At 40.6% G+C, this 25076-nt stretch overlaps 1 protein-coding gene across 3 annotated transcripts; it reads left to right on the forward strand.

Moving 5' to 3' along the window:
* On the forward strand, nt 1-24696 carry scarb2b (scavenger receptor class B, member 2b). 3 transcript variants are annotated; one of them, XM_033647098.2, is made up of 14 exons: nt 1-230; nt 342-510; nt 9257-9417; nt 11716-11863; nt 12054-12245; nt 12476-12567; nt 13283-13402; nt 18444-18622; nt 20862-20980; nt 21269-21342; nt 21439-21490; nt 21696-21848; nt 22001-22042; nt 22412-24696. In XM_033647098.2, exons 2-14 carry the CDS (start codon nt 388-390, stop codon nt 22520-22522), a joined length of 1566 nt encoding a protein of 521 aa, XP_033502989.2. In that variant the 5' UTR covers nt 1-230; nt 342-387; the 3' UTR covers nt 22523-24696. The 3 variants fall into 3 exon arrangements, with proteins under 3 accessions (XP_033502989.2, XP_033502988.2, XP_033502990.2); XM_033647097.2 differs by having other exon boundaries at nt 1-510; XM_033647099.2 differs by lacking the exon at nt 22001-22042 and having other exon boundaries at nt 2-510.
* The last annotated feature ends 380 nt before the right edge of the window (nt 24697-25076 follow it).

Below are 25076 nucleotides of genomic sequence, written 5' to 3' on the forward strand. Positions count from 1 at the left end.
GTGGCACTTTTTTTTCATTCAAAGCGCATTTGGGTCGCCACTTCGGACAGATTCAGGGCCCCTCGTGGTTGCCAAAGTGAACCGCTTCATTATTAACCAAGCAGGCTTCCCCGCAGCTCTTTGTAACTTGGAAACCCGCGAGGACAAACTTAACATCTCCAACCGTTACTTGGTTTCTCTCTTCGGCTTGAGTGGACAACCCAGTTCCTTCAACATTAAAAAGGGGCAAGGCAAGATTGGAGCTCTCCTATCACAGCCTGTGCAGTCAGGAAAACTTTTTATGTGTTGCGTAGACAAACCAGCTCAAAGTAACGGAAGTTAACGTATTCATTCACCCTCAGGAAGCGTCTTGGGCGCAGCTTGCTGTGTTAACCGGCACCTGCAAACATGACACGAAGATCATGTGCGATCTGCCTGGTTGGGCTCATCTGCGCTGTCCTGCTTGTCTCTGGGATTGGTTTAATCTTGGGTCATGTGTTTCGGACGGTGATGCACAACCGCCTCAAAAAGGTAAAAACACACATTCATCCTCAGAACTTTATAAAGCACGTTAGCATTTCATGATTTCATGCATGTTGTGCTCTGAATGGTCTGCTGTGTAGCCCACAGTACAAGTAGAGTCTGATTAAAAACATTGTGACAATGATGGGATTATACTGTGTGTTCCTAACCCACCTACAAACCCTCCTCTGTTTGCAACCTAGAGAAGATTAAGGGTTCATTACATTGTTTGACTGTATTTACTCCATACTTTCTAACGCTAAGAGTAATCAGATTACAGATTGATGGGATCACACCAGAAACCGGGTGCAGAATTCAGCACCATTATGGTTAAAATATGCTAAAATGTGCGCATTTTAAACCCAGTTCTGCAGCAGACCAAACTTTGGTATGAGTTCTGCTTGTCTGGTTATTATCATGTATTATGGTTCCTCTTATCATTGGAGTCTGTTGTCGTGACTTGCATGTGTTACAGTGGACAGTCATGGGTAGTGTGTTGCCTCCCAGAAGGAGTGGCTCTAATAAACAGCTCAAGCTCCTTGAGGTGGTGGAGTTTGGGTTATTATTGGTTCAGTGCCCTGCACTGTGCAATCAGCACTTTCTCTTCCCCCACAGTTAGATTAGTTTCAGTCAGAGTTCCCTTGCCATAAGCATGCAATGTGTTTTTAAAGACTTTTCCCAGAGAGACTTTTCCTGTCAGAGGTCCCAGTGATGTATGTTTCTGCCTTCAATACTAGTTATTATGAAGTAATGGTTTAAAGGGAAATTCCACAGTTTAGAAGAAGTAAAGGCTGGGTCAGCAATGCTTGTTCTTGGTAATTGGTTAGTATTTTCAACACCTCACAAAAGCTGAGTCAGCTGCTGAGAGCAAATCAGCACATAATAAAAAAAATAAGTTTGAATTAAACCAGCCTGGTTGCACGTTACACACTGGAGTGGCTTGATTGACTAACCCTCACGCAGAGAGATTCCTATACCCACGTAGTTAGAGATGGGAAAAAAAGCATGAGCTGAAGAATATCCTATAAAATAATTGTGACATGTAAAGAACTTGTTGCACTGTTAATAACGAGGGTACCTGTTTTGTCCAACCAACTGCTCATAACACCAAGATATTCATTTTACAGTTATATCAGTCTTGGAACCCATTGGCCTCTGGGGGCAAGGGCCAATATTTCAGGCTGATCCGGTGTAGTCAGTACATATCCTAGCCAAGACTTCCTCTTCTGTGAATCAATCATTTTGGCTAATCTCTTAACAGATAACTGCATATGATATCCTGATGGGTTCTGAGATTGCATTTTGGCCAATGCGTTCCGTCTTTACATATGGACTGTTTACTTGCTGTTCAAACATAATTAGTCAGTACTATTTGGGCTACAAACGGACTACAAATGTAAACCAGTACAATATCAAAATCTCGTGCTGTAGAGATAACAATTATAAAAATTTAAAAAAAAAGTAAAAATTGTTTTTAATATTGTAGAAGGTGGTACCAGCAATTTTTTTGTTACTGTTGCAATAAGTGGCTCAAACAATAAATCGGTTATCAAAATAATTTGATTTATTTTCTGTTGATTAACTTTAAAGTAAATCATATCGTCTTACCTCCAATTGTAAATTAGTCATTTGTTTAAGGTGTTTGTTGTAAGACTGCCACTGCACTCTCACTCTGTATGAATCCATAACATGGATAAAACTCGGCTAATGTTCATTTTAGTTCTAACATTTTGATTGCAAGATTTTATTGATTACACCTAGCATTAGCCAAGTATGTTCCTCAGTTTTACGGTGTCCCCCAGACAATGTTGTATGACATGCAGTGTCTTTCGTGAATTTTTAATTGTGCCTTAGTTTGCAGTATATGTTTTTAAAGTTGTGAAGATGTTCTTCATGTGCTCATGTTTTCATAAGTTCATAAGTAAGGATAATGGAAAAGAAGAGTTTAAAGTTTTCTCATTTGTGGGCTTCAACTTTGCAATTGCACCACAATTGCATGGTCTGTGGGTGGAAGGATGTGATTTCATCACTGATTTTTAAAGCTGATGGATATGTCAGAATTGTCACATAGGCCTACTTGGTGTCATGCCGTGCACACACCTGTGCTAATATATCGGCAGTGTTGTTGGGCTGATGGTGGCTGGTTGGAAAATCCCCCAACCCTCCTTCACACACTCCTCTTTTTCAGCTCAACATGTTTAATATGCTGCTTACAGTGATCTTACATTTTTGATCTTCAATCCCAGAGTGGAGAAGTCAATGGAGCACAAATACAAATGCTCTTATTATCAAGCATTAAACACAAACATCTGCTGCAGTTCTGTTTGGTTGCATCCATGAAAGCATTTGCTCAGCACCAGTAAACATGCTTTAAACCCTTGAGTTCCCTGCAAACAATAAGTGCTTTAAGTTCGGAGAGTTCTTGGATTTACAATATTTCAGACTGTTAGTCAGTGAAGTTCAAAGCATTCCCAGAAGGTTCACTTTACTTTGATAACAGTGCAGACGTGAAAGTACCGTTGGCCCACATTCAATGTTATCACATGGCACACCTTCATCCTTATTTTCATATCAAACCTGCTTTTTCATAACAGGCATCAGATGGCTTTTATCAGAAAGGCGTAGTATTGACTCTCACGGTTATGAGGAGACATATTAACAAGGTGTGCAGTGATGGGAGTTGGCTGTAATGCTGGAAATTTAAAGACATTTTTAGACTTTCATACACTTCTATAGAGGTTTTGAATCTAAATGAGTTATCGTCTTTGTAGTTTAGTTTGCTCATAGGTGTGCTTACGTCTTTAAGTCAGTAAATGAATTAATGCTATTATACAGCTGAGGTCAACCAAAAACAGAAAAAAAGGACAAAATGGACTTACCTGCTGTTGGAGTAATTGATGAAATAAAGACAAATCCCCATCACTGTCAGTTAAGACTTGTTTAACCTTTATTTGCATGTTCAATATTTACTTTTAGGCTTGTCAGTTAGAGGGATAAAATATGCTGTTTACACCAAAGTCTTTAGCCTCTGGTGGGGCTTTACAAGTGTTTAGGCTAAGTTAGTACCTCTTCATGCAGTGGTTTATGAAGATACTTAATGGACCTTTCAGGAAAGCCCAAGTGCAGTAACTGCTGCCTCTTTAGCACAAAACAAGAATGCTCCTGGGTGTAACCAGGTCATAAAATTACTGAGGTCAAGAGAACGGGGGGAGGTTGGAGTCATGTGGAGTTGGTGAGTTAATCTGGGTTTTTATTTACCTGAACTTGGTGATTTTAATTGAGAAGGCAGTACAACAGATGCCTCAAAATTAGTTGTAAATTTGAGGCCTGACCATGGTGTCCCAATTTACATGGCTCAAATGTGTTACAGTTTGTAGTTTTAAATGATTATTGCAGAGGTTTTAGCTGCAGGAATTTTGAAGACTTGAGCTTTTTCTATACCTAGCTTGGTGCCAGTTCTTGTCTTGAGTTTGTGTAAGGGTCTGTTTACCAAGTAATAATACGTGCAGACTTTAGCCCAGATTGACAACCGTTGACCTTACAGAGCCAGAGTAAACTGAACATGACGTGCAGTTTCTGGCCATTGCTGCAGAGGACTCATTAATGACCCTGGAATGACATTCATAGACAACAAAGAGTATTTTTTTCACGTTTTAAGCGTGGAAAGTTTTGACTTGATTGCAAACTAGACAGTGTTGTACTGTTGAAGTTTATTCACCTGAAAAATAAGCTGGCCTGGAATGCACTGTATAAAGGCCTGGACACACCAAACTGATATCGTAGCATTATCGACAACGAGAGCCCCCTGCTGCTTTGCCTCTTGTTGCTGTGTCACGGCCAAAAAAGTTTCACATGAACACACCAAACCGACAGCCAAAAAGCACGTGTGTTCTGCCCCTGCGTAAGAAGACATACCCTTGCATACCAGCAGATGGCGGTAGTCTGTCATTCTAAAAGGGAAACTGGAAGACCGTCTTGACGCTAGTTAGCCAGTTAGCACATTAACAACACAATCCAATGCTGAAAGAACAGAGCATCTGTGCACGCTTTGAACAATAACACAAACCATCAGGAAACGTTTCTACTCCCTGCAATACCGAGGACCTTTTAGGACTCTGATGTCATCAGCCCATGGACTGTAAAAGTAGTGGACGCAGCTACTGTGACATCACCCACTGGTTTGTCAACTGCCGTTTTGAAGCATAGAGTTCAGCATTATGGCCATTGTCATCTGGGTATTTTGGAGCCAAAGGTGACCATATTCGGGTATGAGGGTGAAGCTATGGATGAGCGAGAGGTGGATCTGATTGAGAAGCCAAGGGTGCTATTGGCAGATAGCCTGACACTCAAAGCAGACCCAAACTGTTTTTTGTACCAGGCTGTAAACATGTTTATTTCTGCTGTAAAGCTGGGCATTTTAACATGGGGGTCTATGGGGACTGACTGGCTACTGAAGCCAGTCTCAAGTGGCCATTCAAAGAATTACAGCTTTTGGCACTTCCATCTTGGTTTCATTTTTCAGTCCAGAAGTTGCAGCTTGCATCAGCTATCTTTGTGGTCTGCTGGTCAGCACATCTTAACAGCGACAGGAAGAGACTTAAACTGGCTAAGAAGGTCAGCTCTGTCCTGGAATGCCCCCTCGATCAAGTGGAGGTGGTGAGAGAAAGGAGAATGACAACTAAGTTATCTTCCCCGTCCCAGCCCATGCAGGATACTCAAGCCCTTTTTTCACAGACATCCTGCGATAGGGCCACAGTCATTATGCAGCCTTTGCTTTTTTTTATACAAAACCAAACCACAGCAACAATGCTGCTTCAGTGTGGGATTTTAGACAGCATGCAAACAAAGCGTGACTGGCGTAATGATGATAGCATGATGCAGTGCTTTCTAAACAATAACAACAGCAAAACATGGCATTAACAGTCATTCACCGTTCCTGTTGTATGGCAGTTGATCTCATTCTCTGCTTGAAAGGGTAAAAAGCTCCCTGACCTCATTACAGACATTTTCGGTTGACGTTCTTCTTCTTTGAGTTAGCTGCTAACTGCTGGTAGCTGCTTTTTAAATCTACTGTTGGTGGGTTGCACACATAATACGTTAAAACATCACACCTTTCCCATCCTGCCGGTTGTCCTTTTAACACAGACATCGATTTGGTGCTGTTCCTACCTCTGCTGCCGGCTTGAGGGCAAGATAAATCTGTCCCCCTATGCTGCGATTGTACCTTTTATGCAGAATAATGATGCAACACCGCCTTGAACAGGAAGTGTAGAAAGGGCTTCTGACAGCACGTGGCTGCTCAATGACAGGCTGCTTCACTTTTAGCATTTGAAAGCAGAGATACTGCAGGTCCTACCTCCCTGCTGCTGTTAGATGTTACAACCAATACTACAGAGCACACAAACCAAAACTGACAATCATCACTCATGTGCAGTATCAGTAAATACAAAACTGTGTGATATATACACTTTCTTTGTGTAAAAATATGAATTCTGCCATGTTATCTGTCCGTTATATCTTGATTTCTTTTACTGTTTACTTTTTTATTCTATATTGCTTTTTGTTTTTCCTGGTGTTCCTTGTTTTGCACTTTCCCCTTTGCTGATGTTACAATGCAAATTGCCCCCCAAGAGACTAATAAATACATATCTTATTTTATCCTATCTTATCTTAAACATTAATGCTACCTCTCATGTTCTCAAATCTTTTGGCCATGCATGCAGAGGCAGAGAAACAGAATACATCAGCCAAGCGTTGATTTGGTGAGGAAGTTTCTGCCCCTCGAGAGTATAAATTACATGAACAGGCAGACATATATGCATGTAAAAGAATCTTACTCAGTGAAATATGCGTGGGTGTGACACATAGGCATAGAGCTCACATGCAGACACACATGGTTATCTACTAGCTTGGCAGAATGATTTATTTTAGCAGTATCAAATTACCCCCTTACCCCAGTTGCATCAGTGTGAAGGATCTCATTCCACGGATACCCTCCCAGCAGTAGACTGTCTTTGTGTGCTAAGCCTCTTTCACACTGCTTGGTTTATTGGGAAACCGGCTGGGTTGGCAGCCCCTCAGCTTCCATGTGAGTCAAGCGGGGTCACTATGCAATGAACTCCTGATGAGGTGACAGTGAAAAATGACTTGTCCCTGAATAGGAATTTGGTAATTTTGCATAGACTAGACTAGACATAGGGGCCAGCAGCCCCTTGCTGGCAGTCTGCTTGGTTTCCTGAAGAATTCAAGCTTTAAAAATACAGCCTTTTTATTCAGACCTTAAAAGTATTACCTATAAAAGGTGATGTGCTCCACACAACATACAGATGATTTGAAACTACCAGTGGAAATAAAAATGTAGTATATCTTGACAGTTCCACTAGCAGAAGGGCCATGGGGTCATTAAAGTCAAACTATTTTAGCCCCCTGGAAGTATGAATATCCACACCAAATGTCAGCGTCATGTGACATAACTATGACTTGTGGTCGACCACAGCACATGACTGCAAAACAAAGGTCATCAAAGTCATTTGTAAACAGGCTCTAGGGACAGTGTTACCAGAATTCATTAAGGTCATACCCAGTGGTTGTTAAGATATATGGCTCTGCACCAAGGCCTTAACATTTTTCTTAAATTACTTTAAGTTAATAACAAGACTAAGAGTCTACAACTATGCTAGCTAATCTGTGAAGCTGTACTGAAGCATAGCAATACTTTGAGCTAAATGGCAATGTCAGCATGCTAACACGCTTAAAATGACAATGTTAACATGCTGATGTGTAGCGGGTGTAATGTTCACCATATTCACCATCTTTGTTTAATGTGTTAGTATGCTAACATGTGCTAATTAGCACCAAACACAAAGTACAGCTGAGGCTGATAGAGATGCCATTAGCTTTCAAGTTCATAGTCATAAAATGAAGTATTGGACAAACTAGCATTTTGACCAGATGGTGGTGCTATCTCCTGTGGTTGTCAAGTAATTTCACAGAAGGTAAAAAAAAAGTTGACCTCATGGTGGCACTGGGGGAGGATCGATTCTGACTTTCATGAGTGTCTGGACCAAAGTTCACCCCCCATGTAATAGCTGTTAAAATATTTCAGCTGTGACCACCATGGACCAACAAACAGACTGTCATCACCATCAATAGAACATGAATAAATGTGTTATATGTTCACAGAACATTGTTCACAAGATACAATGGATTAAAGAAATATATCTTTTGTTAATTACCTTTGAATTAATTTAATTAATGTTCTTTAAGATCTTCACAGTAATCAAACTGCCTTCCTTTGGTACCCATGCAAACCAGGGATCTACCACCGCAGCACCTCAGTGTTGCCAGTTGGTGCCCACTGGGTCAATGATGAACTGAATGGACCTTAATATGATTTTGATGAGTTCAGTAACAGCGGGGCTGGACTTCAGTTCAGCTGGTAGAGCTCTGTTAGGTGTCGCCTACTGAGACAAACCCATTTAGAGTATGCAAACCTTGTACACCACCACTGGAGGATTTAATGAATAGCTTCTTGCTGTGTCCAGTGTTGTGCATGTCTGTATTTGCCTGCCTCGACATCAAAGCACTAGCACTAAGTGTATTTGTATATTCACCTGCTACATGTGTTTTCAAATAGGGAGTGGTGTAGGAGTTTCTGCGGTAAATGCTGAGATAAGAGGGTTTCTCTGTTCCTGTTTTCTATGTGGAATTTCATGTAGCATGCTGGGAGAGGGGTACCATATAAAGCATGAAAGCATAAAGGATGAAAAGACGATAAAGAAAGACCATGCTTTCCCTTCCTCAATCTAAGGTGACAGCTTTATTGTCCTTGGCTACTCAGCTAAACTTTTGTCTCTGAACAAGGGACCCCAAAGGAGGAGGGGGCCTGTGCTCCTGTGAAATAATGAGGCTTGTTGATGTGTTCAGCTCTTTTGGGCTTATTTCATACTGAAGTCCTGCTTTTAACTTTAATACAAAGCTGACACAATTAGGCCAAAGCGAGATTTCCTCTTGATGTGTTGTCAGAAGAAATACTAATCCTCTCGCCCCCTTCCTTCTCCCCTCACTCCCTGTGTTTTCCAATTCCTAAAAAGATTCCTGCAGCGAATCAGGTTATCCTTGTCCAGAGGCAACGACATCTGCTCTGAGAATTTTCTCTCATACTGTGTAATGAAACAGGAAAGTAAAGGTTTGTGCCTGTCCTGCACTTCCAACGCAACATAAGGCTGAGTCCTGAGGAATGTAGCTCAGATCATTAAGGTCACAGTCCTGCGCAACAAGTGGGCATCCAGCTCTCTGCATCACATGATATGTCAGCGGCTCTCCCTGAGTGCCTGTTGTCATTGGCAACAGCTGACAATGGAGCTGTGGAAGGGTCTCCCCAATACCATTCATGTGTGCAGCCAAAGCTGTTGTCTGACGCTCAGACAGCAGCTCTGCTCCACGACCCCCCCCCCCCCCCCCCCAAGGATGTTTTTGTTCTCTGGGTTGTTTTTACTACGGACAGATTGTGGAAAGATTCAAAACACATGTTCGCTGTTGCGAAACTTTTTGTACTTTTTCCAGCAAATACATTACCAGTTCAAAGCCACATCGAAGGAAAACACACCTCTTCTTAAAAACCGTATATAAAGCAGTAGCATGTTTTATGTGAATCTGTTTCTGCATTTATTAGAAACAAAACACAACCATATCCATGTGTCTGAATGAACTATGTTTATATCTTCACTGAGATATGCACTTTTTGTCACAACAGGAGATTGTTTTGGTCGAGGGCAGCCGTGTGTTTGAGTCATGGAAAACCCCTCCCCCTCCTGTCTACATGGAGTTTTTCTTCTTCAATGTGACCAATGTGGATGCCTTCCTCAGGGAAGGGGCCAAACCAGTGGTCAATCAGGTCGGACCCTACGCATACAGGTAGGATAGGACACATGGGCTGCCAAAAAGTCATGTTGTCAAATATTTGTTGTTATATGTGTAGGAGGTGGTTTCTGCTTGTAGACCTGCATATAGGTCCACCAGGTACTCTGGCACTATATTCATCCTTACTGTGTTGAATGTAAAAGCAATTAAAAATCTTTAAATAAAATCCTTAAAAACATCCAGTGTAGAAAAATAGGATGTGTTCTTTCTACTTTCGAGACCAAATTGAAGTGTGTTACAGAGACCACCAGTGTTGGGAAAATTGCTCTCAAAATGTAATAAATTCCATATTACAATTTACCTTTATTTAAAGTAATTGGTTACTACACAATATTACTCTCTGTGTAGAGTATTTAGTTAATAATTACAACACTTTTGTGTTAATGTCACCAAAATCACCTTAGAAGAATGAACAGGCATTTTAAATTGATGAGGGTCATGTTGTTTCACAGCAGGTAGTCAAAGCACAGAGGCTCCAGTTTATTACAGTTCATTTCAAATCCAGTGCTGCACAGGTCTGACCCATCATGCATTCACATTAGGGCTGGGCGACCAAAATCTCATATCACGATATAGGTCATTTCATATCCCGATAACGAAACATATCACGATATAGCACATTTTAATCCAATGAATAAAAAGATCAAATGTAATCCGTGCAAAAGATGGACAGACTCCAATATTGCCGTAAAAAGTGTAATCTGCGTCAAAACAATATAAACGATAGAGCAAAATATGAAACAAAACATTTTTCTCTCATCACACGATATATATCATCATATCTCACAGCTCTAATTCACATACTGTGGTTACCACTTTGTATTAAAATCCCCTGCTTATATTAATATTCAAGTGATGATATAAAACAATTAAATAGCCTAGACCTTTTAAAATAAATGAATAGCCTTGGACACAGGGAGGGTCAGGCATGATGTCAAGATGTTGATAATTATTTATAGGCCCTAGTATAAAACACAGTAAACAAATATTGAGGTTAGCAAAACAAACGGAATGGCATGTGGTTAAGTCACTATGAGGAGTGCAAATTAATACACCGGAGCTGGAGGTCTGTGTGCCGGTCAGCTACAGCAGCACCGGAGAGAGTTATGCATAAGAACAGACGGTGTGCTGGTGTTGCTCTGCAGTTGTAGAGGATGTGAGTGGAAACACATCCAACATATACTAACATCACCCAGATGTGCCGATCATTGGGATGAGGAAAAAACAAACCAGAGGTCAGCTCCTTATCCCCGCTGCTTTCAGGTAGCCTTAGAAAAGTAAAAGCAAAAGTAGAATACATACATTTTAGATGTTGCTGGTGTATTAATGGAAACTCACTGAACACGATAACGCACAGTCCCAAATGTGCCGGTCACATGTACACCTTTCTAGGCCTATGATGTAGCGTAAAATGACATGACAACACACAACAACCATCAGGGATGTTTTTTCTGGTGGTTAGGTGTTACGAGGTATTGTAAATGTGATGATATTACCCGAAATCATGATGGTAAGGTGTTATATTACTCTGTTACTGCTGAAACGTAATATATTACTGTAACGTGTTATTTTTGTAACGCGTCATCACCACCAACCATTCATGTAAAATCTCTAAGCAGACTGTTGCTGTTTCTGTGTGTTGAGTTTATTGACTCTGTGGGTTCTTGCACTGTAATTGCTCTTGTCTCAACATTCAGACTGCACCAGCCAAACCACATACCAGAAACATAGGTTCTGCAAGGCAGAGTTGCTGTTGAAATGTGCATGTGTGTAAACTGAAAAAGGGACATCAGCTTCTACTTCTCTGCATCCTCTTGTGGTGTACTTAGTCACTCTTATTTTAATTACATATTCAAAAGCATGAAAAAACAACCCAGGAAGGTTGGCTGTTTGTACAATTACCACCACGATCTGACTATGTTTCTTCACATCCTGTCTGGTATGTCATGTGATATCCTGATAAGAAACGTTGAGTAGATTAGTCATTTTGAACAACTATTAATGCACACACTGAAACCCTTAAATAAATATCAAGGTTCACTGCTGAGTCACGAAAAATGGTCACAGTGCATATTTAAATAATCTGCTCGTGCCACTCTGTGTAACCGTTCAGGTTACCTCATCTTAAACAGATGTTGTATTAAAAGGAAGCACTCATGTGATGACACTGATATGTTAACGTAAATGCATGTGCAATGCAATTTGAGTTTTTAACTCGTCTGTGATGCTCATTTGTAACAGGAGCAATTCTAGAGAGCTTAATGAAAAGTATGTTTTCTTGTGTTTGCCCAGGGAGTACAGGTATAAAGACAATGTGAGCATGGTGGAAGATGGCAAGAAGGTGTCTGCATACAACACCAAAAGCTTTGTGTTCCTGAGAGAGAAGTCTGTGGGTGACCCAGCTGTGGATAACATCACCACGGTCAACATCCCTGCTTGGGTGAGTCATGAAGTAAAGGTCTTAGACAAGGGGTGGAAAGTGGAACTCCAAGTAGGGGAAAGTGAAGCGTGTGTTCTTTGGCTTTCCTCTGCACTTTGGTTCCTCAGTCCCCCCTCAATGCCCACCACCTCATCCTGCATTCTTTTACATCTCCTCTCCACTCTGCCCCACTCCCACTGCCTGTCTACAGGCTGTTATGAACAAGGTGAAAGGGAGTTTCTTCAAGTCCTCCATGGTGTCCATCTGGATGAACTCTTTGGGGAGCGGTCTCTTCACTACTCGCACGGTGGATGAATTGCTGTGGGGCTACGAAGATCCTTTGCTGGCCCGCATCGCTCCCTCCAATCCTGACGTGGAGAAGGTCTTTGGCCTCATGTACAAGGCATGTACAGCTCTACAGATGATTAAAGCTGATGAATCTTAGATGGTTTTTGTTTATGGCTTAAGAAAAGGAAGATCTGTTAATTCGTTTTTCTTTAATTTCTCCGTGAAATCCAGTCAACCCTAAAGATCACTGTAACAGGTGTTTTCTATGTTAAGAGGTTGAGTGTTTTTTAAGACATGAGCACATTTTATTTATTTAAATCTTCTTTTTAAAATTGATCTATTTAGAAAAATGGAAGCAATGACGGGGAATTTGTCTACCACACTGGGGAGCAGAACTACTTGGATTATGGCCGCGTTGAAACATGGAAAGGGCAAAGGTAGCACTGTTGCAGTCTCACACAAACACACACTCTCTCTCTTTCTTCATCCACTCTCATGAAACTTCATTGGGTAACCTTTGGGTTTGAAAAGTTTCTCAAATGTGCTGCTTTTTGCCAGTCATAAGGGACCGCTGTCTCTCTGTCTGTCTCTCTGTCTGTCTGTCTGTCTGTCTGTCTGTTTGCCTGTTGTCTGGGTTGTTGCCCACAGTCCAGAGCACTGGACAGGACATCCTGAAACTCAGAATGCCTCTGGCTTTTTAGTGACCTTTCTTATCCCATTTTATTGCCCCAGCACAGTCTCTAATTACGCTCCTTACTCCTGGGAGAGAACTCTTATCAATTCTCAGATAAATCATGTTTGATCATAAAACGTTTCATTGTAATTTATTGTCATTAAGATGGAGATGTGTTGACATTGAAAGTAGGGTTTTTGAAAACAGCATGTCAAGCCAAAAAGAACCAAAATGTTTTTTTTGTTCTGTGTTTGTCCAAGAAAAAAAAAATAGTAAAGCAAAGTAAATTGTATAGGCATGCTGCCTCAGTTCGAAAAACATTTTTAGTCACTTTGCAGGCAGCAGACATTTTCCACATTCCACCAGTGCCCACAGAAATACCCTCTGTATGAACATTGTACTTGTTTAAATTGCATCAATGTTCTCTTGATCTCTGATATATGAAATACTCATGTTTGTGATGATGTGTTGTTTTGCAGCCAACTGTCCTTCTGGACGTCTAACCAAAGCAACAGCATCAATGGATCAGATGGAAGTGCTTTCCATCCCCTGCTGGAGAAGAATGAACGTATTTACATCTTCACTCCGGACTTATGCAGGTATGCAGCGTACTGCTCCCATGTGGGCCACAAATATGTAAATCACTTTCACTACATCATTGGCCATTGCTATAGTATTTTTTTTTCTGAGTGCAGTGTTACATAACTATTACAGCAGCAGTATTAACCTGTTTTTAGCCACGCTAGCATGGCTCTCTGGATGGCAGCTTGCTCGATCCACCACTTTGCTCCAGCCTGAAATATTTAAAATCCATCCGATGGATTCCCGTGAAATTTGTTTCAGATATGGTGCCCAGAAGATGAATCCTTATGACTTTTGTGATCTTGAGAACTTTCCTCCAGCACTACCAGCACGTCAAAATTTTAAAGTAATGACATCTCCATCAGCCATAGCTGCACTTTGTGTTTGTCGCTCACTAGCAAAAGTGAACATGCTAAATGTTAGGCAGCTGTGGTTCAGAGGTAGAATGGGTTGTTCACCAATCAGAAGATCAGCGGTTCATTCCCCAGCTCCTCCAAGTCCAATATCCTTGTGCAAGATACTGAACCTCAAATTACTCCCAATGGCTGTTCAAAAAACTGAGTAGCAGGTGGCACCCTGTATGGTAGTCTCAGCAATCAATGGGTGAATGTGACTGGTAGTGTAAGAAGTGCTTTGAGTGGTCCGATGACTAGAAGGGTGCTGTTTAAGTGCAAGTGCTGCTAAATCAGCATGTTAGCATCGTCACTGTTAGCATGTTAGAATTCTGATATTAGCATTTAGCACCACTGGTCCTGTTTGAATGGGGTTTAGCAGGGAGTGACAGTACGTAATATAGTAAACAGCAGCGTGGCAAGGAATGCTGACGGCTGAACGTCCCCAGAAACACTGACTAACCCAAAAAAAAAACACCTGCTTGACTCGAAGAATTTCAGTTGACTGGGAGTCTCTAAATGATTTGGAGTGAGTACAGCTTCAGAGATCTGCTAGCATGGCTATGAACTCTTGTTGTGAGTTAGATATAAGGCTGATATTCATCTGACTCAAGAACAAAGATTTAGTTGTATTACATCACTAAAGTAATCTGACCGTAACAGGGATTTGCATCCTCCCATTTGTCCTAGTGGACCCTAGTGTCCCTGATATTTTACCTGCGGATGGTGTGGTCATGATGAAGCCATGTCTATTTCTGGCACATGACCTGGCCTCATAATGCTGGACTCAACTCACTTCACAGCAGGACGCAGGCTTTTATATCTAGTATGGAAATAATGTTCCCAGGCCTGGGATCCCATGGATTGTTATCATAACATCCTGATCACTTACAAGCCGCACAACAGGTGACTTCTGTTTTTCTCACCAAGGCTTTACTGGCTATACTGTGTGTGCTTTCTGAAAGACTTATATGTCAGTTTCCAGGAAACCCTTAATGGACAGGCCTACATGGAGAGGAATGTTGGCCTGGAGGGTAATGGGGATGTAAGGGTGAGTGAGGAAGGGGAAGGCAAATCGTGGGAGTGAGATTAAAGAAACCCTGAGAAAAAAACTCCTTAAAGCATTTTATAATTGTTGACGAGTATTGGGTATTCTCAGCATTGGGAAAGAAAAGTTGTTTCTATTCTTGACCAGCTGGAACAAATAACTTTAATTATGCTTTCCGCATAAAATGGGCTGTATGCATCTTGCCAACTTTTCATCTTACTTCTCAGAAATGTTTGCCAGACATGTTGATTACTAATACTCACAAGTAACAGTCAGATTTCTGGAGAATCTTGCTTGCAGGATGTTAAATCCTCTCACACTGTGACTAAGTAATAAGTAGTGCCCTGGGATTACTGATTTTGCAAATACTACGCCTTGAACTGTGCCTTGCTGATGATGAGAACTTCTAAGTTAGAAAATAACCTCGACCTAAAAAGACCCCTGCGTTGCTGCAGACATCTACCCCTTTTTGTTGAGTGTGGAAAGAATCTGTTGGAGTGGCATGGTTGTACCTTTGACTCTGATTGGAAGCATGTCAAAAACCCCTCTCCCAAATGTTTACACTCTCACCTACTTATTCATTGCCTGGCGGCTTCATCACGCCTGTCTGTGCTATTGTCAGTGAAGGGAAGGATCCCTCCCTGTTTCCCGTACTTTTGTTACCATAATGCGAAGAGGAAATGTTCCATTATGTTATACATGTTCATCTTCACATGCACTCTTTGATTCATGTGTTTTCAGGCTTAAGTTCCTGTAAGAGTAGCTCGACAACACTTTGTGTTAAAGCGTGTTTAGTTAATGACATCTGGGACTGATCTGCACCTGTAAGTGTCTGTGACCTGGCAGGGTTGTCTGCCTTGGTCGAGTAACTGACAGCTGAACCACAGACACCTCAATATTTTGATGAATGGCAAGCAGGTGTCATTGTTTAAATACCAAGTTGCCGTCTGCCACATGTTAATCTTTCCTCTAGCTATGATCCCTTTATATTTTAAGACTTGATGTGATTTTAAATAGATTCTGACATAAACAACCACTTTTCCAAATATTTACCAAACAAAAAAAAAGAAGCAAACCAAATCAGAAGACAAAGATTAAACCCAGCATGGGACCAAGGATATGCAAAAACAAAAAATATCAGTAAAAAACAAAACATGACGCAGATTAGAAACACCTAAAGCTGTACTTTTATTAGAAAATAAAACTTTTTCATATTTGCTGAATCTGTCTGTATACTAAATGAGACAGCTAACCTTTGAAAAAAATCATATTCCTCTGCCTTCTCTATTGCCTTGTAGCTTTTCTAATGGCCTTACTACACATAAACGAAAACAACCAATCAGAGCTGAGGAGTCTCTAAGGCCCTGATCATACAGAAAGCGATTTAGCAGCTGGAGGCGCCTTTTGTAATTGTTTTTAACGTTTCTGTGGTCTAGGCACCTGGCGTTTTTTGCTGAAGCGCTCTGAACTCCGATATGAAAAAACCTTTAACTTAAAGCAGAAAAAAGCCCCACGTTATCTCTTTCTTTCCTTCTGTGGTGGTCACGACAAGAAGTTTACAATTAATAAACAACAGTGGAGAAACTGGTAGTAATTGTTGCTGAACACCCTGAGCTATGTGGCCCGACAACAGACAGCAGGTTGTCAAACTGGCCCTGAGTCATCCTTAGATATGCCTGCAAACAGCCATCATGGAGGTGAAGCTCCTGGACCAACTGGCGGTACTCCCTGTGATCCACCCTCTTTTTTAGGGTCTCATGTACCCACACAGATCTCCGCTTCCCTGTCCCCAGCAAACTATTTGCTGACAGCCTCTCACCCTCAACCAGAGCTAGAGCAAGTACCCTCTGCCTGAACATTTTAAGATCTAGATACTAATTGTTGTCAAATATCTAAAAAAAAAAGGCAGATTGATCACGCGGGAAGGTTAGAATAAGGAGGTGAGTCTATGGTTTCCTGGCAACAATAAAAAGGCGCAGCAAATGTTTTTTTTTTTTTTTCCACTAGTGGCATTCAGTTTTTAAAAAAAGGCAGTGTGGCGCACCTCACGTTTTGGAACCTGCAAAACACCTTCTGTGTGGTAGGGGCCTAACACTGCTGTCAATCATGTCAATCACTGCTTGTGAACTGTGGTCAAACTGTCAAAGTAGGCAGCGCTGATCAAATGTAAATCAAGACTCTGTTACTGCATTGCCTATTTCTCACGTCAAATGTTTTCATATTAACCTATTTTAATGTACTGTTTAGCTGTAAAATGAGAAGGTCGGTCCAGCTGGTGGAGATTTAATTATGGTAGATATTACTGATTATACAATTAGTACTTTTTCACTGAAGTACCACTATAAGTACATTCCCCCATCTCTCCTTGCTCCATTCCCTTTAAATGTTTTTGCACCTACAATACAAGTATCTCACGACATTTCATCAAACTTTGGCCCGCACACATTGGGGGGATTCAGATACAGAAGAAGCAAATGTCAGCATAGTTTATCTGAAATTAATTCACACTGTAACAGTCTCTCATGGCCACCGGTACAAGGCAGAGGCTTTCACAGTCCTGTCCTAGTGAGGAAACACATAAGGCTTTTTGCATGGCTTCTCTCACAAAGGTCAAGGGAAAGGTCTTTACAGTATTGTTGCACAATTGGTGGGCTGAGAAGCGAAGGGCTGCATCCTCCCGGCCAGTTGGCAGACACTGTATGGACTCCTTTGTTCTCACTGAGAATCATCGGGATTCCCTAGATAGAAAAGAGCTGCAGATACATAGAATGAGGATGAACTGCTCACAGGAACGCAATTCCCCCCCAGAGCTGTAAAAACACAGCCAACGTTAAAACACAGATAAAGATTTATTCCTCCACTCCCAGCACAAAATAAGGTCCACACCACAATACAGCATTATTTCCTCTTTGTGTTTAGAATGAAAGAAAAGGATTTCAGCATAAGGCGAAAGTCAATAAGCATCCTCCAGCTTTTCCCTTGAAATTGAAAGTCATAAGTCATTTTTTTATTGTTATTTTTTAAGAGGAGAGGAGAATTGAGTTTCAGGTCATGTTTGCTTGTGAACAGGTGTTAAAGCTCCCAATAGGCAGGTAAAATCTTAATTGAACAGTTGACAAACATGTGGAGCAGCAGCCAGCAGAGTGTGCACTTATTTATTTTATCATTCTGTGCAGCAAACCACTTTTGTTACATGACTTTTTAATGAACTAATGGCATTTGTTGAATTGAGACTCAGCAGAGAGCATTCAGAAGTGCATGTGTGCACCTACGTGGAAATGGTTTTAAAATTAAGGGACCAGGCATGCATGTAGAAATATTATTACAGTGATTCTATAGAGCTGTTTTTATTGCTCTGTGAAGAAATCACTATAGTATTCTGTTTATATTCCTATTGTATGCATAGTGTTTCTGACAGTTGTGCTTTTGGAAAGGGTTTAGTGACAGTTTTTATTGTGAAATTCGCTAACACAGTTTTTCTACAGTCCTTAGTGAGAATGCTAATATTCAGGCTGTAACCTGTATAAAAACTCTGAGCAATAGAATGGAAAGACACAGAGGCAGAGAAAATTGATTTTGTTTCATCGTGTCCTGTAATGTTCTTGCTTTACTCTCCAGGTCCATCCACATGGAGTTTGAGAAAGACGTTGAGGTGAAAGGAATCCCAGCATACCGCTTCACACCGCCGCGCTCTGTTTTAGCCAGCAAAGAGGAGAACCCAGCCAATGAGGGTTTCTGTGTCACCCCACAAGAGTGCCTGGGAACTGGCCTTCTTAAAGTCAGTCCCTGTCGGAAAGGTAAGTGTCAGCTTGTGCAGGGTGTTTTCTCGCCTACACTCTGCACGTTCAAATGCCCGCCTCAGAGTATTACATTCTGCGCCCACAACTCTGTCCTTAGTTAGCTGCTGAACGTACCCTCTGACCTTTCTAGTAAAGACAAACCTTTACTTTGAAAGCCATGATTTTGGATTTTTTTTGCCTGTTTTTTCTGATTTCCACATGTTGTAATTTATATATCAGTCAAGCCCCTCTTTTGTTTTCCTACTATCACCAGCACTAATAACCTCTAAATGACCCATGTGACACAGCTCCCCAGCCCTCTCCACACCTCAGGCACCATCTGACCATGACCGACCCAGTAGCTGAGGGGGCGGTAAGCCCTGTCACCTGATTCTGGCCTTGAATATGACCAGGCGTTACCTTGTAGCCTCTGTGTTCCCTGCTCAAATTTTTTTCTTAACTACTATCACTCCCAGTGAAAGAACAATAGCAGTGTTATAACATGCTTTACGCCTCAACTATAAATAATACCCCATGTTTGTTTTTTATGCATTTTTATTACCTTTGAGGCATTTCATTACTTATTATGACAATCATCTTGCAGATAACATCACGTCTGTTTTTCCTCTCTTTGTCAAAGTCATTCATATTGTTTTGCAGTAAGCGGTGTGCTTGTACTGTATCAAATTGATCTGCTTTTAAATGTATTACCTCACACAATAACTTTACCACAACAAAAAGAAGACGTGATGTTCACTTGTGTTAGAATAACTCTTTGAAACCGGTTACAAGTTTCGGCATGTTGATACTAAAATGATCAGAAATGATTTGATACAGTACACGCACACTGCCTCTGCAAAACAATATGAATATTGCTGACAAAGACAGAAAAGCAGGCATGATGTTATTTGCTGTGACAGGTAAGTGTTTGCAAGAATTATTTTTATAGCGTACTGAGATGAAAGGAAACTAATAGCTGCCATGCACATTAATGTTAAGCAAACATGATAGCCCAATTAAAAAACAAACATCAAAGCTCTTTGAGGTCATGGTACAAACATAGTGTGGCGGGCAACAGGGGTTTCATTCTACTGGGATTTAAAGGAATGTACACAGGGTGAAGTTTGGGGTCAGGTTTTGAGCAGTGCACACAGTGATTAGGCAGCACTCATAAGTATACCAATACGAATATGTGTGTGTGTGTGGTTGCGCTACATTGACCTTGTGGGTTGTCACGTGAACAGCCTCTCAGGTGACTGTGGGTGTCCAGTGTTTTTGTCAAACGTGTGTTGCCAAACACAGGGACAGGAAAACTGTCACCTCTGCCCCACTTGATCAGCACCACTAAGTGCGCCACCGTCTGACTGTTGTCGCTGCCAAGGCACAGACAGAATGACTTTGTCCAACATTGCACAGGTGGAATGTTGTACTTGGCCGTGCATTTCTTATCTGGACCAAGGCGATATTGTAGGAATGGGTGTCCCCTGTTAACAATATGAGGAAGGAACTTAGCACGAGTAACAAGATTCTTTATCTGTATATCAGATACAGCTCTTGGTTGTGGTCCATTTGTGTACCTATTGTTTATTTTCTTCCGAAAAATTGACCCTAAGTAACATTCTGCATGTCCTGCAGCAGACGTTAGGTCATATCAGCTCACCTTCTCTCAAGGACTCTTCCCAGATGTTCCCTGTTTGCATTTGCATCAAACATGGACATTTGAATGTTGTTGTCTATGCTGCTATTTTGATTACCTACTTAACCTTTGTGTCAGGAATGATGACAGGCTTTTATGTCACATTATCATGATGCTGTACACAGATACATTGTTTTGAACAAGATCCTACATGAGTATACTTGTGCTGCAGATTTCCTTTACAGAGCAGATCTGACTTTAGAGGTCATTGCTGCACAAAATAGTGTATTAATTAGAAAAGACTGATAACTACGTACTGTAAATGGACAGTTCACCCCAAGATAATTTGGAGACGTGGCAACTCAAAGGCCTGTTGTCATAATTTTGTTTCAAGTCTCAATAAACTTTGGTTAGAGATGGGGAAGCACACAATTTGTCCTAGTTAACATTTACTCCACCGAATAAATCAGAGAACAGAGAACTTCTTTTACTCTGACTCATTCATTTACAGTAAAGATTTACAGTGAAGATATACTGTACATCAATAACTGTAGCTTTGCTCAACTTATTGTTGTCTTTCTTTATTGTTTCTCCTCTGAATCCTGTCGTCTCCTCACATAGGTGCCCCAGTGGTCGCCTCCTTTCCACATTTTTACCTGGGAGAAGATAAATTCGCGGCTGCCATTGGAGGAATGTCCCCTAAAAGAGAGCACCACCAAACGTTCCTGGACCTTAACCCGGTGAGCCACCAGGCTGCAGTTCATCAGCCTCAAATGCACTTTTTACTCTGCAGTTATCTTTGCTGGTTGCCATGGAAATATGTAGGAGCAAAGCATTTCATTGAACTGTGTTAAAAGGAATGCCACGGTGCATCAAGATGTGCGTGCTACACCACCTAGTGGCATATTTGTAGTAGTACAGTAGTACAGTAGCAGTACAGAAGAAGAACGTCCCCACTACACTCCTCAGACAGTATCACAGATTTTATTATGTCATCACAATCACTATATTTTATTTTTTGCTTGCAGACCACTGGAGTGATTGTACGTGCAAACAAGAGAGCACAGGTAAACATCTTGATGAGCAGAGTCTCTGGATTCCCGTGAGTATTTGCTTATCTTATTGTCCTATAAAACCGATGTCTTAGTATCTGCACCACATATGACTGGCTCACACTCTTACATTGTGTTTGCGACAGGAAAACTAGAGGCTTGAATGAGACCGTCTTTCCCGTCATGTTCCTCAACGAGGTAAGAAATACTGAAGAAATCCTGTTGTTTTTGATGATTGCCAAATTGAAAATGTAGCGTTGCAGTAAGAACCCCCTTCGTTCTATGTGTAGGGAACAACACGCATCACAGCTACAATGTGTTATAAACAAAGCGCTAAAGCAGTCACTAGTAATATACAAAGTCTTCTCTCCATAATTTATTTTTTCTGTCTTTTAATACACAGAATGTGGTGATTGATGATGCGTCTGCGGCGAGAGTGCATAAGCTGCTGCTGATTGTCACTGTAGTGTCCAACTTCCCGCTCATTATTGTGGGACTTGGAGCCATTATGCTCCTGGTCTTGATCATCCTTCTGGTCAGGGCCCACAAACAGAAGGTATGACATCACTTCTTACTGGATTTTATCCTAACAGCTTACATTTTCCTTGCTTTATAAGTAATTTGGCTTAATTTTTGGGTAATTTGTTAAGTTGCTTAACCACACACTAATTGCACTGTGCATGTGTTTATCACTGTGTCTCTGTGCAGAATGAAGTTAAGCGCACTGTGTTTACCAAGCCTCTCTATGCTGTAAGTCTTTATGGTTATTTTGCTGCTTTGTTTGGTTTTCTATGTTGTGTTTGCTTTATTTAAACTTCTGTCTTACTATATACAGGACTTATTGTCTGGATGCATCTTTAATCTCATTTCTCATTATGTGGTTCGATGACATTCACCCTGCCTGAAATAATTCTGGTGCTATGAAGTACACTTGTCTGGTTTTAACACATTAACATAAGTTAGTAATACTAAATGTCTATTTGAAGGAATACTTCACCCACAAAATGACAATTTCTATATTAGTTACTCACCCCGTGTTATGTTGACAGGGTTCCTGCAGACTTTTTAAAATGAGTTTTAAATTTTTTTTAATTTAATATCCACACTCTTCCACTACAGACTTCCAATGACGAGGACACTTCCTACTCTCCAGTCAGTGACAAGGAAAAGGACGATCCTCAGAATGGAACCTACATTGGTTTGACACCTAAAGGGGACCCACAAGCTTGAGCAGGGAGGGAATAGCTAGAAGGGGTTTCAGAATTACAAATAGGGCTTTGGATTTTCAGGAGAGAGATAGAAAATTTTCAATATCTCCTTTATGACTGGAAATCTCTGTGGGGTGGGGGGTTGAGGGGTAGAGGAGGGGGACATGTTCGCAAAAATGCTGTACTGTATGTACTTACTTTTATCCATGGAGAGCTACCTAAAGTCCATGTCTAGCACACTGTCTAGCATGCCAGAAAGAGTATAAATCATTAGAAAACACTGTGCCTCAAGGGCTAGTTCTTGCTGTTTGGTTCAATCAGTTGCTGGAAGCTGCAAAGAGCACACTTTGTGGCAGGCTTAAACAAACAAAACACACCCTTTAAACCTCAGGTGTGGGATAAATTTGATTTTAGCACTGTGGCCTCATCTCATTCTCTGTTTGCCTAGATTGTGCCTTCAGATTTTAGTTACTGACTATGTGACAGGGCATAGAGGATGATTTGGGACCAGGGTAATCAAGTTCATAAACTGAGTTTTTAAGATATGTGTTACTCTCAGGGGGGCCATTAAAGCAGGGGAGAGGAGCAAAACACACAGCAAGTCTTCTCCTTGTGAAGACATTTAAATCAGTTCAGTATTACTATGTTTCATTTGCATTTAATCCTAAACTAAATGTTACAAAACATTGTCATGGCTCATTATTTTTCTACTCATGCACTGTATGCAGAGGGGTGTCTGTGCACATCATTATCACTGCATCTGAGAAATCTTCAGAGCATATTTTTGTATATATACAGTGTAAGATGTGTTGAACTGCTTACATTCCTCTCAGTGTATGATGGGAATGGATATCAGAGAAAACGCTGTATATTTTGGATACTTTAATTTTTGTAAAATAAGAAATCCTTCTCATTTTTTTGTAAATGTTAATGTAGAAATGTTTGAATGAGGAAACATGTTGAGTTAGAGCTTCACAGTTGTCTTCTAGTGCCATAGTGAGCCACACTTTCATCAGCCATCTAAAGCCCTGAAAGTGACAGGATTTTATGGTTGAAAGTTGAAACAATGATTCATACAGTACTGAATTTATGTGTTGACAGTATTTTTGCCCTGTATAACTGCTTACACTAACTAATGCTGGCATATAAATATAATTCAGCCTATTATCATTTCAAGATATGCTTTTTGATGCTGTTGTTATAGGCCTTACTAGTATTGTTGGTGCTGCTGACTACAAAACCTTTTTATCCATGTTTATGAAAGACTTCATTTCAGGTATCCAGCCATTACAACTCAAAACTCATTAAGGTCCAATATGAAGTTGTGCCTTTAAAAGAATCGCAGTTACTGAATTTGTTTTGCCTTTAATCATTTTCACATATTCTGTGAAAATAGAGCCTTGTCATACCAATAAATCTACTCTTAAATGTTGTTTTCTTACAGATACCAAACAAAGCTGAGCGTAAAACTGCTAGATGTTTTTATAGGTCATATCTGCCAGCAGGGTCAAAGTGCACTTTGAAAAACGCTTTGCTTGAACAGTAAATTGTTGTATGAAATATTAGATTTCAAGTGCCATTTAATGTAATTTAGAATATGCTGCAGAATGACTGCATTTGAACTGTGCTGTGCCCAGCTTTTATTTCTGTGCTTATTCATAGATGTAACATTTTAAGCGTGAATGAGCTACATCATACCACTTTGTCATCACATGCACTGTTATAATCAGCGATGAATTTATCAGACAGTAGCAAAGAAGCTGAAACAAGTTTCATTTAGAGATTTCTGCTCCCTCATTTGATTTGACTTCTTGTGTTTGATGTAATCAGTTATGTACAATAAGTAAACCTAATGAAACAGAAGAAATCAATGTGTGCATAATGTCATAAATTCATGAGGGGGGTGAATGCATGGATAAAGCAATCTTTTATGCAAAAACAGTATTACGCAATATTAGTCTTGTGGTTAGAAAGGTTAAATTATTTTGCTACCTTGGTAACACCAAAACACAGAAAGCGCCATATGGACCGTGCACTGGCCTTCTTTGTGCCATACTTTGATAACAGATTGTACTTTCTGAAATCATAGTTACTGCTATAACCACTTATTCTTGTAGTTGTCAGCTTGTTTCGAAACATTGATTGTTAATACTGTTTTTTTTTTGTGTACACAAAAATAAAAGTAGTTTCAGTAAATGTGTGTCTTTTCATCATTTAAGCCTTTTTGTTTGTGACTGGTACTCATTTTAGGGAAGTAGAAGCTACAAAGAATGTAGTGATGAAATTAAGTAAAGTTTATAATGTGAGTCATTTACCAGTAAATCATCTTTCCACACAAGTCCACACAAATATAAAGTGTTGTGTCTGTGTAGCCTCGCGTCACTATTCTATTCACTCTGGATTTTGTCTGGATTCTGGTTCCAGTCTAGAGAGCGGATCCGGAATTCACCAAATTCACCAAAGTAAAAGTGTTCACCAAAGTAAAACTTTAAATTCTGGCGCACTATCAATTTGGGGTGATGAGAGGGGTAAGAAAATCGATTAACTTAATGGCTTGGGGCTTTTCTTGTAAATTA

This window comes from Epinephelus lanceolatus, chromosome 19 (genome assembly GCF_041903045.1).
Source record: "Epinephelus lanceolatus isolate andai-2023 chromosome 19, ASM4190304v1, whole genome shotgun sequence".
NCBI lineage: Eukaryota > Metazoa > Chordata > Actinopteri > Perciformes > Serranidae > Epinephelus > Epinephelus lanceolatus.